Source organism: Oxyura jamaicensis, chromosome 4 (assembly GCF_011077185.1).
Source record: "Oxyura jamaicensis isolate SHBP4307 breed ruddy duck chromosome 4, BPBGC_Ojam_1.0, whole genome shotgun sequence".
NCBI classification, from domain to species: domain Eukaryota; kingdom Metazoa; phylum Chordata; class Aves; order Anseriformes; family Anatidae; genus Oxyura; species Oxyura jamaicensis.
In genome coordinates, this window is record NC_048896.1 from 18,367,301 (window position 1) to 18,383,342 (window position 16,042).

General features: G+C 47.8%; 2 protein-coding genes and 1 long non-coding RNA gene across 8 annotated transcripts in view; 1 reads left to right on the forward strand and 2 right to left on the reverse strand.

Annotated features, from left to right (window-relative positions):
- LOC118166069 overlaps positions 1-5,255 on the reverse strand; it is a 25,862-nt gene extending 20,607 nt beyond the window's left edge. Inside the window, exon 1 of the long non-coding RNA XR_004750335.1 lies at positions 5,144-5,255. This is a non-coding gene — a long non-coding RNA (uncharacterized LOC118166069). The remainder of the gene's footprint in view (positions 1-5,143) is intronic.
- On the forward strand, positions 7-7,906 carry RAB39B (RAB39B, member RAS oncogene family). 6 transcript variants are annotated; one of them, XR_004750334.1, is made up of 4 exons: positions 7-318; positions 4,201-4,421; positions 5,730-5,862; positions 6,641-7,906. XR_004750334.1 is itself a non-coding variant. In XM_035324666.1 (3 exons), the coding sequence occupies exons 1-3, from the start codon at positions 104-106 to the stop codon at positions 5,735-5,737; spliced, it is 444 nt and encodes a 147-aa protein (XP_035180557.1). In that variant the 5' UTR covers positions 7-103; the 3' UTR covers positions 5,738-7,906. The 6 variants fall into 6 exon arrangements, 3 of the variants coding, with proteins under 3 accessions (XP_035180557.1, XP_035180555.1, XP_035180556.1); XR_004750332.1 differs by having other exon boundaries at positions 4,201-5,862; positions 6,392-7,906; XR_004750333.1 differs by having other exon boundaries at positions 4,201-5,862.
- Positions 7,907-9,073: 1,167 nt separating this feature from the next.
- Positions 9,074-16,042, reverse strand: part of LOC118166064 (phosphatidylinositol-binding clathrin assembly protein-like) — a 39,065-nt gene continuing 32,096 nt past the window's right edge. The window contains exons 22-26 of the mRNA XM_035324653.1: positions 14,324-14,448; positions 13,228-13,294; positions 12,674-12,772; positions 10,804-10,942; positions 9,074-10,285 (exon numbers count right to left, since the gene is read on the reverse strand). Of these exons, the coding sequence (XP_035180544.1) occupies positions 10,215-10,285; positions 10,804-10,942; positions 12,674-12,772; positions 13,228-13,294; positions 14,324-14,448 (501 nt within the window). The 3' untranslated portion in view covers positions 9,074-10,214. The remainder of the gene's footprint in view (positions 10,286-10,803; positions 10,943-12,673; positions 12,773-13,227; positions 13,295-14,323; positions 14,449-16,042) is intronic.

Sequence of the window (16,042 nt, forward strand, 5' to 3'; positions counted from 1 at the left end):
CGCCTGAGCGGCGCGGCGGCGGCGGCCGCCCCCGGGCCGGGCATGGGCGGCACGGAGGAGGCGGCGCGGCGGCGGTGCGGGCGCTGAGGCGGGCGGCGGCAGCATGGAGGCCATCTGGCTGTACCAGTTCCGCCTGATCGTCATCGGCGACTCCACCGTGGGCAAGTCCTGCCTCATCCGCCGCTTCACCGAGGGGCGCTTCGCCCAGATCTCCGACCCCACGGTGGGCGTGGATTTCTTCTCCAGGCTGGTGGAGATCGAGCCGGGCAAGAGGATCAAGCTGCAGATCTGGGACACGGCCGGCCAGGAGCGGTTCCGGTGAGGAGCGGGGCGGGCCGGGGCCGCTGCTGCCGGCGGGTGAGACAAAGGAGAGGCGAAGCTCACCCCTCGCTTTTCATTTCATTTTACGTCTCCTTACCGCTTGCGTTTATCGGCTTATTTATGTTTGCAGCCGTCGGTGTGAGCAGCAGGACTGTTGTTGTCACCGCGGAGCACCCAGCTGGGTTTCTGTAAGCCCTGCGGTGGGAAGCGGCCGCGGGAGGGCCGGGACCAGCCCTCGGCTGTGGCCGTGCCGGAGGGGGGCACGCTGCGGGGGCACGGGCAGTGCCAGAGGGTCCGGGCTGCCCCGAAGGCTCGGCTGGGAGAACTGAGGGCTGCGTGTCGGGCTGTGCCAACAGCTCCTGCAGATTTGTGTGGCAAAATCGCAGTCCTGTGGTCGGAGCAGGCTCGACCCCATCTAAACAAGGGCTGGCGTTGCCACAGGACAAGTGCTGCTCGGGCTGTGCTAATTCGGAAGGGGTGTGAGTGTACCCTTAGCTCCCCGCGTAATGTGCGTGTGTTTTTCATGCATCTTTGACCCTCAGCTGCTCTTTCGTGGTGCTCCCTCCGGAAGCACTTGCCTTGCTCCCAGTCTCTGCGCAGCTTCACAACATAGCTTCTGCCTCTGTGCTGTGCCGACTCGCCTGAGGAGTGTTTTGGTTTCATTGAATAAATGAAATCTCCCCTGCTTCCGCCCCCAGCCTTCGCTTGCGTCTGTGGTGCTGGCGCCTGGCCCGGGATGTGCCGTACTCGGTCCCTATCCAGGGACAGGTTTTGGGTCTGGTGCCTCGGGCTAGGAGCTGGTGCTTCATTCCGCTGCGAGAGGCGGCACTGTGGCGTTCAGTTGCGTCAGATTCCAGCTCTGGGTCTTCAGAAAACACAGCCGTGTGCCGTCCCGTGCTTGTCCCTGCGCCGTGAGGAGCAAAAGCTGTCAGATGGCTTCGGTTTGCTTTCTTTAAAATGCCAGGAGGTTTGGGGCCCTGGGGGCTGCTTACCCTTCACGCTGGTGCTTGACCCAGCCTGGCTCCGGGCTGTAAGCATGATGAGCAGGCGACCTTCAGCACAAGGGCAGGCTGCGCCGCTGCGATGGGCAGCAGCATTCAGCAGAGAGAGTGTGAGGGGCAGGAGCAGTGACTGACACAGAAATAGGCATTGTGCCACTTCGGAAGGCCCTTGCCAAAGTGCAGACTTAAATTCCCAGTGTGAAAAGACAGAGCGAAGTGGGCAAACCCAGCTGCCTTTGTGGTGTACTGTGAACTATGACAAAATTGGGCAAAAAAATCTGTTTTGTGTTTATCTCTTTCAAGTCATTGTTAACCCTGTGAGAAATCATGCCCCATAAAGCTCCTGGGCTTCTCCTGCAGGCTGTTTTTCTTGTCAAAAGGCAAAATACAGCTTTTTTGGGGATAAGCAGAAGCCTCTCAGACTTGTGGGCATAGGCAATAAGCATGGTGGTGCACGTGCTCTCCAGAACCCTTAAACTTTTTTGTCAGAGTGCAGGAAATCTCTTGAGAAGGAAATTCTTCAGAATAACCTCCCCTTTTTCACAGAGCTCTCGATTTTTAGCATTTCTAGCCTGCTCTGCACTAGCTTAAAGGCTGTCCCACAAGGAATAAACCACTGTAGTTATCTTGAAGACACCTCGTTGGCATTTGCTGGTCTGCATCTGTGCTAGGTTTTTGCTCTTCCTGACCCCTGTTCTGAGTTGTCTCACTGTCAGTAAATGAGAAGCAATTTCTGTGCAGTCAAGGCGTAAATTATGGTTAAGCATGTGCCTCGCTATTTGCCGGATCAGCCCCAAAACCCTGCTCTTTGGGGCAGCGCTGAGGCTGTTCCGGAGCTGTCGAAGAGCAGTGTCCGTTTCTTCCTGGATCCAGCAGGTTTTGCCCACCTCGGGTTGCTCAAATACTCCCATTTCTTGCCTGAAACGTGATGTTGTGTAATGCTAACAAAAGCAGAAGCATGTGTGGCCTTCACCCGCTGGGAATGTGTACCACCACCTACAGAAGAGCTGCTTCCCTCCAGCTGGCAGCGCTCCCTTGGCTGAGAGGGAAGGACTCGAACAGACAGCAGAGGACCCCAGGTACAGGAGCCCCACCACGAGTACACAGCAGGGCAGGGGAGGCTTCCCACACAGAGGCAATGCTTTTATGTTAAAATTTGGTTAAAATGGGTGCGAGTAGCCCCGCTGCTCTGCTGGGGAGGGGTCTGGAAGGGAGCTGGGCAGTGGCGTGCAGTGTGAAGGCAGTGTAGCTTGCCTCCTGCGGCTCAGTAGGGGAAAGTCTGTGGAAAAGGCTTTAAGAAAAGGCACTGAGACCTTCACCTAGTTTTACCTCAAAGCAGCATTCAGCTTAGATCCTGTCATGTCTTTCAGGAGTACCCGAGGCATCGTTGATGTTGGCAGGAGCAGCCAGGGCTGATGCGCTGAACGCAAGGGAAAAGCAGAAATGCCTGTGACAGAGATGGGGGGGATGCAGAGCACCAGTATCTGCTTGCAGCTGGCTGGATAGCAAAAGGCAGATCTAATTCCCTCGGTGCCAAATGTGCAGAGCTGCTGTTGTCCCTGGGCCAGATAACAGAGAGGGAGAAGTTGTCCAAGCACAGCCAACAACTCTGATTTTTTTTCCCTATTTCTGGCTTTCTTCAATTTTGGCTGTGGATTTTCACTCGTTGCATGTCTGTTGCTAAAGCAAACCTTGAAAAAGCCAACTAGTCCTTTTTGGGGCAGTTTCACTAGCTATGCACGTTATAGGACAGAACAGCCTCTAACAAGAGTCTTGCATGACCGAAGAAGACTTGTCCCAAGGTAAAACTGCAGCAGTGCTTACACTTTCCCAGCAAGAAAAGTTCATGTCCCAGTGTAAATTCCTCCAGGGACTGAAATCGATCAGTGCTTCTGGATTTAGAACTAATCCATGACTTTGCAGAAACACCAGTTTCACAGCGTCTTGCCTTTCCCACGTGTAGTAGTCGTTGAACTGCATTCTCTGTAGCCCTCTGTTAGCTGATGTCGTGCTGCTTCTGGCTTCATTGAAGAATTGTGGAGGATGGTCTCCAGCTCTCAGCCGGTGGTTTGGGGGGCTTCTGGGTTACTGTTTAACGTTTTCAGGATTTGGGAGGAACAAGACCAACGCTAATGCAGATTCCCCTCGGAAGCTGTTGTATCAGGTTGCTGTTACGTGGGGGCTCAACCTGGGTGCTCCTCTTAGCGCGTTAGCTGGAGTCGTGCGTCCCGCCAGCTTGACAAGTGGCAGGAGAAGGCACAGCGTGGCTGTCTGTGTGCGTGTGCCGAGGCCCTGGGTGGATGCGGGGTGTGCAGCTCTGTGAGCTGCTTTCAGATGCTGCGGCTGCCCTCCTTGCCTTTTGTATTTCTGTCAGTGGGTGGCTGGGTCCAAATAAACCCTTTGAGTTGTTGCAGTGCTGCTGAACCAATGGGCCAGCCACACCGACGCAGGTACTGAGATACAGCTGGGGGGGCTCATTCGACTAACAGCAAAGAGCGTATGGAAAGCCTCGACAGACAGGAGAGGCCAAAAATGGTGTACGGGGAGGTTCTGAACAGAGCACTAATGAATCAGTGGAGCAGTTGCCCGAGGATGAAGTTTTTAAGCCCAAATTGGCTATCTTTTTGAATGACGAGATCTCCAGAGCACAAGCCAAAGCAGTAAGACGTGACCTGAATGGCATTCTCTGTCCTCTAGTCTGCAGGGCAGACAAGGTGGAAGCAATGCTAAAGCACAGACAAACGTTCAGAAGTGCCACATTTGGGTTAAGAAAAAAAAATAACCAAGAGAAACAAGCAAAAAACCACGCGAAACTTGCTGTGCCTTTCCTCCCAGCGAGCTGTGACTAACACGTTTCTTGTGGCTCATTCTTTTCCAGGTCCATCACCAGGGCCTACTACAGGAACTCGGTTGGTGGACTCCTCCTCTTTGACATTACAAACCGCAGGTCCTTCCAGAACGTCCATGAGTGGCTAGAAGAGACCAAGGTGCACGTCCAGCCCTACCAGATTGTCTTCGTTTTGGTAGGTCACAAGTGTGACCTTGACACGCAGCGGCAGGTCACCAGGCACGAGGCTGAGAAACTGGCTGCTGCTTATGGTATGAAGTACATTGAGACCTCTGCTCGGGATGCCATTAACGTGGAGAAGGCCTTCACTGATCTGACTCGAGATATATACGAGCTTGTTAAAAGGGGGGAAATTTCAATCCAGGAGGGATGGGAAGGGGTAAAGAGCGGGTTTGTCCCAAATGTAGTGCACTCTTCAGAAGAAGTGGTGAAATCAGATAGGCGGTGCTTGTGCTGAGCTCTTCTAGCGAGAAAAGTGGTGATGAACTCTACTAACCAAATGTACTTTACTAAGTGAACTCAGTGTGACAGAAGGGAGAGCGACACTCCCGTTGTGAACAGCCTCCCACCTTGTTTTGGACACGAGGACAGCCCCAGGAAAGCGATGTGCTGTTCCATCTGACCTTTCAGAACTGGGGGTTACAAACCTAACGGCGAGTGAGCGAGGGTGCATGCAGACGTTGTAAGGAGACAGGCAGCAGAAATGAGGGGCGGTAGCAGGGCACAGAGGGTACGTAAGCAGCTCTGAATGGGCTGGCACATGCCAGGGTACTGTACATGTCCTGTTTTGAGTAACTGTAGCTCTGTGCTGGGTTTTGAAGCCACAGTACAGCTAGTGTAGTAGTCTGACAAACTGGCAGACAGAGAAAGAAAGGGGACAGCTTAGTTTGTGTCAGCTGCTTATTACCAGAAAGGTGTAAAGGCAGCACGGGTACCATTTCCTCATAAGGCCAACGCCACAGGAAAAGTTTACTTTTTTTTTTTTTCCTTACGTTCCTGAACATAGTTCAATAGTAAAGACTAGTCTGTGGAATTTCAGGAGGAAAATAGTTATTTTATTGGTGATGACAATTCAAAGGACCTCTCCAGTAGTGCTTTTCTTGCTGTGCTGAACTGGGATTGCAAGTGGCAATGCCTGCTCCAGTAGTAATTATTCAGTGCATTTTAAAAATATTTATTGCCTAGGTGTGTACCCTGAACGTACCCCGAGTTCAGGGCTTTCCAATAGAGTTTCATGGTCAGGAGCATAAAGAGAGACCCACGTGCTCACATGCTGGGTGTTAAGGCTGGAATGTTGTGTCCAGGTGGGGCACACCAACGTTTCTGTCTTGCCAACAGCACTGTGCTGACATTTTGGGTGTCTTGCCAGCCAAGGCCAATAGGAGGAATGGAAAGGAGGGGGGAACAAACAAACTTGAAAAGCTTAACTCAGGTGTATCAGACATCCTCAAAGGTGAGATTTGCTTTTATAGAAGTTAAACAGTGTGGAAAGCAACAGCTTCCATCACTACTTCCTGCTGTTAAAGTGTCATTTTCTTTCTTGGCATCTGTGGACGAAGCGAACTAGAACGGGGAAGGAGGAGCACAGAACAGAAGTGTGCGAGCAGGTGAAAAGGAAAGCCCCAAGACAAGCTCAAGAGTAAAATCTGTTTTCCTCCATGTTTTAATTTGACAAAAGAGGATCCATCTCAGGTTGGTCATGGTGGGTGGTAGCTGTTGTTACAAAAGCTCTATGTAGGTGGCTGTTTTCTGCGAATGCTGTTTCCCACTTGAGCTTTGCTTCCTCTAAGTTTTAACCAGCTTTTGAACTGCAACAGGGTAACCGGGCCCCTGTAGCAAAGTTCAGTCTATTAAAAACAAACAAAATGATGGTGACTTCTTTACTCGAGTGTGCAAGCTTTATACACCAAACTGCTCATGGGTGGGAGGGATTAGGTGAAACCACAGGAAGCATCTAGTGTTTGATTTTAGACCTCTAAGTAGCAAAAAGAAAATAATTGTCACAGATTTTCAAGCTACCCCCATCAATGAAAGCGTGGGTCTTGATTGCTGTTGAGTTCAGATTATGTCTCCCTTGAACCTGTTCTAGTTTTCAGCACTTGGGCAGGTCTGTATGAATAATCATTTTAAAAAATGGTTTCCGTATTTAAACTGAAAAACAAACAAACCAACCAACCACCCTGAAAATACTTTTTTTTTTTTTTTTTGAATGTTCTCATAGAATTTCAGTTCCTGGACTCTGCTGGGAGGGCACTGGTCGCAAATGAGACTGAGGGAGGGGTGGTGATGGTCTGGCACCTTTCACTAAGCTTGTCACTGCTGAGGCCCCCTGCTCAGTCTTGAATAGGCTACAAATACACTGAAAGCCTCATACTAAGGCCCACTGAATTCCAGGCAGGTTCAGTGCTGGTCAAGTTGAGTCCCCTGAAGATAGAAAAAAAATATCTCTCTTTACAAAATCTCTTTCTAGGTAAGCAAAGCTGGAGAAGACTGATGCAGAGCACCACAGGAGCGTGGTTACCATGGGCTCTCTACCTTCAGCTTCTGCTGACACCAGTGGAGAGCGCAAGGTTTGCTCAGACCGGGACTGTTAGTCCTGTTTTCACAAAGGCAAGGACAAACAAGCATGAAAGGGTCCGTTTTTTCATTCTCTTCTTTCAAGGTCTGGCTTTCAAGGTGCATCATGGGTTGCCTAGCTGAGGGTAGCAGCTGTCCCAAAGGGCAGAGCTCGAGTGCTACGTTAAAGGCAGTTAAAACTTGGATCAAGCAGAGTTTTAGCAATAGTAAAATCCCGTAAGCCTCTGTGCAGGAACCTGGCCAGCAGGGAAAAGATCACTTTCACAAGGTGACCAATATTTTATTTAACAGGTTTGGACATTCCCCTTCTCCCTCTCTGGGCCTTTCTGCTCCCAGAGAGAAATTCCAGAAAACTAAATAATAAGTACCTTCAGGTCTTCAGAGTAAATATTCAATTTAAAAATACAAGTATCATAATTCTGACAAGGAACAGTACAGAAGGAAATGTATGCAGTCTTAACTATTTAGAGGTAATAAATGGTTATATTAAATGATAGAGAAATCATTATATACATCTTTTTCTAATTCCTTGCATTTTCTAGACAGCTTATTAAAATATAGGAGATGTAGATTCATCTGTACAAAATTTGGAATGTTTTTTCTAAGATGAACTTACAGGCTATGCTAAGAATTCTTTTCTAACAACTGGTTTTAATGCTTTGACTTCTAGTACAAGAGGGATTTAGAGAAACCAGGTCATACCTCTCACAGGATAAAGGTCAGGAGCTCTTTTACTCTAGGACAAAAATTTCAAAAAAAAAGAAAAAAAAGAAAAAAAAAAGAAAAAGCTAACTTTGTGGTCTCTACCACACGTTAAAAACAATCTGCATGTTAGATTGAAATTGCTCTGAACCTCCAGAATAAAAGCATACTATACACTTTCCTCGCTTTCTGTTATGCACTGTACCGAAATGTGAAAATAATGCTGTATTTAGCTGTCTGTATGTGACTGGAAATATGCTTGTATTTAGCAAAATGGTTACTGTGATAATGTGAATTCAAAACTTGTGAAGAAATTCTGGTGTTTTTTTTTTTTTTCCTTTCCCCTTCCCATTCTTACCAGTAAGCTATCTAGTACCTGTCCCACTTCTCTACACCAACCCTAACTGAAAATCTGGTATTTGACTAGCTCAACAATAAACAGGATCTTTGCAACGCTCCCCGCTATACATTATTGATCAGATCTTCACAACCAGCCAGCTACGGTGCTGAGAGAAGCAATGCAACTCTAGAAACACCGGCCCTTCTGAATCCAACAACACCCTGTTCCCTACAGCAGCAGCCAAAAAAGCTGTAGTCCCTCCAGGAGGCTTTCTCAGCAGGCAGGGCTTGTCACACAGCAGCCAGAACAGCTCCTGCAGCATAAGACCGGTGTTTGTACTCCAACAACAATGTAACAGCAAAGGACAAGGCAGCACTGGACAGATCAGCTTATGGAAGCCAGAGTTGTTTGTGACATTTTTAACTTGGTATCAAGCAAATAAAAAAACCTACACCAAAACCAGAGTTTTGAGCCATCTCACCCCCTTCCCCCCACAGCCAGATCCATTTTGACCCTGCTGAGCAATTCCAGCTCTGATGCTGCCCACCTCCCCCACACCAGTACCAGCATTAGGTCATTGCGAGCCGCACACAGTCGGGTTTTTTTAGCTCGTGCATAAATGCTTAACTCATCATTTCATTGTGCACAACAAAGAAAAGCAATTGCTGCCACAGGACCAGCGAGAGAAGCAGCAGTGGGGGGAGGAGGGGAAGTGCTTCAGCCTGTTGGGATCTCATTAGTCCAAATAGAAGAGAAAATTGCAAAAGAAATCAGGACATGTTTGCAGCTGCCTCGCCTGTCATTGCTGATACTCTTAAAAAGAAAGGGAGAGAAAAAGCCTGCAGTGTGAGCAGCCTCAGCTTCAGCCTAGCGTAGCAAGGGGCAGAGATCCCTGCTAGTGAGGTAACACTTGAGATTTCAACTCCTTTCTTCTAGTCAAAGGCACCAGAACAAAGAGCATCTCCCTGAAAAAAACAGGTGTGGATGAGCCAAGCCCAGGTACGTACTTGGGACCAGCACTGAGGACTTACCTCTTTTATTCCCATCCCTGCAGCTCTGACTTCCACGGGCACGGTGCTGTCAAATCAATTGCTTCTGTTCACAACTCAGATGTGCTGACTCACAGCCCCATTTCTCTCACTCAGGTATTCAACAGCTACACTTCCTGCTGCAGCTTCAACCAAATTTTTCACTCCCCTGCCCGCAATTAAGAGAGGAAATGTTATAAAAATTGTGCATCAAATTCGTGACTTTCTCCCACAAAGAAAGATGCGCAAAAACTGGTGTTTGCCACAATTGTTTAGTTTTACTATTTTAATATCATGAAATAAAAGTACAAAAACTTTACAGGTATATTGTTTCTTACATGAAGTTTGAACAGTTAACATTTGCATTTATTTCGCAGCGAAACCTGTATTCCTAGTCACTGAATGTGAGCGTTAGCCACTGACATCACCAACGAGCATTTCATTTTAGAGAGATACTGCAGAGGTAAAAGGCAACAATCTTGCAAGGCTTCATAAGAACCACAAAAACATTCCAACTCAACACCAGAAGTCAGACGGCAGTCAGCCATCCTTCTCTAATACAGGTTTCACCACCGAGGCGGCAGAGAGTGGTAAGACATTTCAACTGGACACCTTGTCTAAGGGATCGCAAATGGGGATTCTCGTGTTTACAGGCTGCCAGCATGTGTGTGTCCTGGTTCAAGACATTTCCAAACGTAAGCAGCATGTGCATGTGTGTGACAAAGAACAGGGTGCGAGCACCTGCAGTCTTGACATAGCTTGTGCTGTTAACTCCATTTACCCTTCTTCTCTGGAGACAAGTCGCAAACTGTTGTATGTAAAGTGCTGAGAGCTCAGTAACAGGCAGTTAACTAACAATGATTAAAACCAACTTTATCCAACGTGTATATTCAGGAATGCTTGTAGGTTGATGCTGCCAAAGAAGTACCTGACAGAAACAAAATCCAAGACGTGACGGTATTTTTCCTGCTTCCTAGAACAATATAGCTGCACGTCTTCCCAGCCCGTGTTGACTTTATCAGCTGCACACAGAGATGAAAAAGTAAACCCTTGCGTTACCTTAACCTGCTAAAATGTCAGACTCGGTTTCATACACGCACCTCACCTTTTCGGACAAACTTCCAGGTAGAAATTTACTTAGGATAGACGGGGCTGATCAAAGTACTACATCCTTTGCTGGACCGCGTGGTGTCTTTTCGAATGATTGGTAATTTCATGAGCATGCATGAAACCAAATTTTGAGTTTACAAATAAATAAAATGGTGCTCACCATTAGTTTTTATATATTTTACCATTTACTGAAATGCTTAAAGTAACTCAGTCCCTTAAGAATGAACTTTGGGGGTGTTTAAATAAAAAATATTTGCAAATTGAAACCACATTTAAAATTGGCAAAACTATGCTTTGTTTTTGGAAGGGTCTTCCTTGTTTCTTCTCTTTACGTCCCAATTATAAACTCTAGCCATATCTGAGGGTGTGGAATTAAGGAAACTGCATGTGCATTCAGATGAACAAAAAGAGAAAAAGGAAAAAGCAGGTTATACAGTTGGCCAGACTACTTTGCTCACTCACAGCAGTCTACAGAAACCTCTCAATGCAAGAGCTGAGTCGGTGCACAGCCTTAACGCGGGAATACCAGTAAGTGCAGGCAGGAAGGAAGGAAGGAAGGAAGGGTCGTTTTGCTTTGCAATGGCTGCCTGGCCATCAGTCCACAGCACTGACCCCCCACTGCAGCTCACTCCCAGCCCGGGCTTGCAACCATCGCAGCAGGTTTCACAGGGACCCAACTACAAAGTCCAGCTTTGTACCCCCAGCCACCAGCCCTCACCAGTGCTGAGAACACAGTATCCTTGTTCACCGCTAAAACAAGGTTCTTGGAGTGCTACAGGATTTTAATGGCAGCCAGTCCCAGATAAAAGCTCGCCTGGAAACCAATAACTACCTACCTTTCACGTACACCTCCTCCCCTGCAAATTAAAAGGATACTGACTTCTGTAGTGGTGAACTGATCCCTAAGAAAATCCAGGTCTTCCTCTAGAGAATCAAGGTTTCTCGTGGCTGTTGACAAATTCTTCTCTAACAGAGCCTGAGCTTCATCGATATCGTATTCAAGCATCACATTGGCCTTAAAATAAATAAATAAATAAATAAAAAGATTTGTACAAGCTTTTACTCTTGTGTGGTGAGGAGTAAGGCACAGCACGGGTATTTCCTACTGTTGTGAATATTTCATACCATTGCTTTAACTAATCACATTAACAGAGCCTGTCCTGATAGACCACGACAAGATTGAGGACCAGCAATGGCAGAAGCCACTCGAGGCTTCCATCACTTCAGCAAAGCAGTGACAAACCCCCCTGGGGACTTAAAGTTTTCTTCCTATTGCTAAGCAACAGGGGATTCCTCTCTCTGTGGACTGCAGTCAACTCTGAGGTATCAATATCTCATCTCCACCATGTTTGAAAAGCAGGAGACTCCTCAGGTTCCTTAGCAGCATCTTTCAAGGGTCACACAACTCTACAAACAATTTTCAGTGCATTCACGATTAACCTTAGGATCTATGTGTAATATGGAAAAACATACAGCTATTAACAGAAATCATTACAGGTAAAGATATAAAACTTATCAAAGCCCAATATGGCAACGTGGTGATTTTTAATATACAAATCTTCATTTCAGTAGGCAGGTACCACGTAGAGGGGAAAAAAAGTGGTACCAATAAAAGATGTGCCCACTTAAGAACTGTACATTAAACAGAGCCACGTACTATTAACTGGACACGAGTCCAGGAAATACCGTGGATGCACCAATGATAGAAGCCATTCATTTTGAAATAACTGGAAGACAATTTCTGCAGTAATAGTAAAACGCGTAGCCCAACACACAGACTGTAAGCAATGTGGAGGATAAAAGGCAGAAAGCCGAAGAACACCTAAGGATGACGAATAAATCATTTGTGGTATTTCATGAGAGCTTTTCTGTAGGAACCAGCATGATCTTTCTTTGATGTTCTCTGTCAAAATAAGCCTGGAGCACTGTGAAAGTCTGTGTGAATTCTGAAGGCAGCCTCTTGAAAGCAACAGGTATCAGACAGAAATTTTCTCTTTTTATGATAGAAAAGCAGGTTGGGAGTAACTGCCAAATCAGCCAGGACGCTGTACATGTCAACAACGCTTCTGTCCTAACCAGGCTGTTTGGTTTGGCAGCCAGCACATGGGAACACCAGGGATTTAAAGTCTCAAAATAAACATTAGCAGGTTATTGCTACAGATAAGGAAGCCTCTGCTACGGAACATCCCAGCCTGGTATTGTTTCAGAGCTTAGAAATCCATGTTTCGAGCTCTGATCCCGCCAGCCTTTAGCACAGACCCCACCCTAAATCCTGGCAGGTACCCGTAAGGAGCAAAAATCCCTTCTTTCCCCCAAAACTTGCATGAAGAGGGACAGCAACATGCTAAATACAAATAGCGTAAAGAAGACAAGAAGCTGGTTAACAAACCTAGTTGTTTTGTTTGGCACATTCCAATCCTAGGCAATTACCATGGTCATTTGAACCACAGCGTGGTAAGGAAAATAGTCACAAACACGATTTTGGGGAAAAAACAGTTCAGCAAGGTTACAGATCTCTGCAGTCTTACTATGTTCAGCCATCAGACAAAACAGAAACACAAGCTCCACTAACGTGCTGGAATTGTCTTCCTGGGCTTGCTTCACCGACAAGACGCAGCACTACTGTGCACACACGAGCACAGTTATGCCCCCATCTCCTAGGGGAACAGATGAGACAGTAACAAACGCCGTCTTTTGTAAGCCTACAATCTTTAAACGATTTCAGGAGGAGTTCCATTTTACTTACCCCCAACCACAAACAAACTTTATCTGTAGGAGGAACGGAAGCTTTGCAGTAGAGATTATCTGCCAATAAAAATCTGGTTTCCATTGGATTTGTGGATTCCTTGGGACAAATGATGAAACTTAAAATTACTATTTTCACTAGAAACTCATGTCAGAGACAAAACGTACAGTAAGGAGCACACTTCTCTGCTTTTTTGCCATTGGTACGTTATTAACTTTGGAACTAAACATAACTTTACTTCAACATTCAAGTCAAGAGTTCCAAGACTAAAGCATTTTTAAAAATATTTAAAAGCAACGTAGAAATCTCCACAAAGACTGGAGAGAAAGTCAAAGCTTAGCTGCAATCCACACACTATTAGAAGTGAAGTTTGGATTCCAAACATTACTTGTTTTGAACTAGCTTTCCAAAAGTCCTACATACCTTTAAAACAATTCTGTTATTTATAAAGGCATATTAAGTGTGCTCTCCAAAACATTTCTTGCAATGTGTTCTGTTAGGGTGGAAAGGTGGTTAGCTTTTCTCATACTTGTTAGATATTCAAAATAGTTTACCTTTTTCTTCTGCATGTGTTTTAAAATTTCTAATGTCTGTTTAATTTCAGGAATCTGACTTTTTAGCCTGTGAATTAACAACAGTCATCATTTATTATTGTACAGAGACACAACGTTTCCTAAACAAGCGATCAGCTTTACTATACAACCCAACCTCCATTGTAACTCTGACAACCTCCACTTGTAACTCTGAACAGCTTTCCGGGCCTATAAATGCAGATTTTAAAGATTACAGCAGGTTAAGACATCTCACCTCCTGCTTCACCTGCCTCCTAGCGTACTGAGGCTCAGCGGTGTTCTCAAGTGAGCAACACACACGGATTGCAAGGTGTAACAAACACATACAGTATCACAGACCTCTCTGCTGAACTGCTGTGCTTCTGCTATTTCTGACCTCCACAGAGGAGAGGGGAAACCTCAGCAGAAACACAGACAAAACCCACGGCAGGTAAAGCAAAACAAGCGCGTTTCTACTGAGGTCTACAAGCCACAAGGTTTAGAGCCACAAGACTTGGCACTGTTAAACGGAAAGCTCCCTCTGGAGCTGAGGGGTCTGCCTCCTCAGGGATCTCCCCGGCCCTCCCGTCCTCCCAAGCCTGCCAGGCTCCAACCGTAGCGAGCACTGAGTCAGGCTGCCAGGTGTGAATTACCAGGGGACGTCTCCATGGAAGAAGTTTAACTCAAATGAAGTTTTACTCAACGCTTTGATTCTGGGTTTAAAAATTTGCTTCCTACCTAGCTTCAGCTCAAGACCGAAGCTAGTGCAGAGGTAAGAGATTACTGCCCCAAAAGTTAGAGGCTTGATGCAGTAGATGCTGATAAAATGTATTCTTATCTGAACTAGGCTGAAGAATTTACAACAATAAAACAAGCCTTTTTAGCCTTAAAGGCTAAGGACCAATTCAGCAATACTATTTTTTTTTGTATATAATTCTCAGGAATAAGAAAAAGAAAGCTGTTATTTTTCCCCAAAGTACTGCCAATATTAGCTCTAACCACTATTTTTTATTAATTGGGATATTTAAATAAATTAGGCTATATCAAAAAAATACAACTGTGCTAAACATTTCCCAGTTCTGCAAAAATTATGACTTACCTCCTTTTCTTTTGAGCAAGATTAAGTTCCAAAAATTTATACTTTTGATACTGCTCGTCCAACTTCTTAAGAACTACGTCTGCTGTCTCATTTCCAGGCTGTTTCATAAAAGAATCCACATCTTCCTTTAAGGGGAGAGAAAAACCCTCAGTGTCAGAAGAGCTTTACAGAACCCCAGATGTAACTGTGCTATCATTTTACTTGCAGACAAACTTCTTTTTTTCTGGAGTAAAGGACAAAATCATTTTGATTTCTTTCATAGCTCTACACAACCCCCACCCTTCTTCTTCCATAGAGAACCACGCAGCTGATGCAGGGAGCGTTCAGACTGGGAGCTTTTTAGGGTAAGACTGATGAAGGAAAAGAATCACGGCCTGACCAAGCGTACGTGTTGGCAGAGAAGAGAGAGGCAAAGAAGAGAAAACCGGTAACAGCTCAAGCAAGCTTTCTGCTGGTAACAATCTTCGGAAGGTCCTTCTGCAGTCGGCAGAAAGCCACAGGGAGCCCACAGAATGAGCAATTCGTGTCAGGCCAGCGGCAACCAGAAAAGAAGCCATAGCAGGTGAGGATGCTGGCCTCTGTCAGAACCCCCGAAAGCAGCTCAGCTTTCGGGGGGTCCTTTTTCCAGGTCCATGCTCTCAGCCTAGGGAAAGATGCCTCGGTCTCAGGCTTCTGACCCTGACAGCAACTACCTCCGTGTAATTCACAAACACCGTGCTCGGCTGTGGCAGCAGCTCTGTCGCTGTCCGTACAGCTCGCGGGCCTCTCTGGGTGATCCTCTTACAACTGCACGTGTACCTGCCAGAGGTTTCACCTCAGAAAAGGACTATACCACATTCGTAGCCTCAGACAGCTGGTTCCCTCCTGACTGATGTCTCGTAAGCTCTCTCAGCTAAAGAAGCTTGTTACGAAATCGCTCAGCCTGTCAGGACGCCAGAGCTGCAGCACAAATACAAACTCCACAACAGACTTCAGCAGGCACGGTGAGCTCGGCAGCACAGCAGCAAGTCAGGACTCAGGAGACCGCGTTTCAGACTAACTGCCTGAGGAACGCCTCGAGCTGTTGCACCAGCAAGAGAGCCAGAAACATCCCTGCCTCCCGACGGCCTGCAGCGAGGCTTTGGCTGAAAACCCAGGGATTAGACGGAGCCCTGTAAAAGCGAGGCCCGGGGATGCTGAAACGAAACTCCCTCTTGCGGAAGCCACCCCGCTCCCGCACGTCACCCGAGACGGGAAGAAAACGCCGCGCTTGGTCCCCGCACGGCCCCGGCACCTCGCCTCGGCCGGGGCCCGGCTCCGCCCGCGGGACGCTGCGGGTGCGCGGGGCCTCGGCGCGGCACGGCGCTGGGCACCAGCTGCCCCGCTGGGGGCCTGCCTGGGCCACGGCCCCCCTGTAAAGTTCCCGACAGGTCCAGCGGAGCCCCCCGGCCCCCCTCGCTGTCCCTCGGGGAAGGAACCCCCCGTGCAGCGCGTTCTTGCCGGCCGTGAGCTTGGCTCCCTGCAGACCCCGCGCCGCGTCACCTCCCCGCGAAGCCCCCCCGGGACCCTCCCGCGGCCGGGCTCCTGAGCGGCGGCCCCAGCCGCCCTCCCTGCTGCCGCGGGCAGCTCTGGGGAGCGCGGCAGGGCGGCGCCCGCCCCCGCCCGGCCCGCCCGGCCGCCCTGCCCCGCATCACCGCGCGCAGCCGGCCCCGCGGGGCTCCCCCCGAAGCGCCGTCCCCC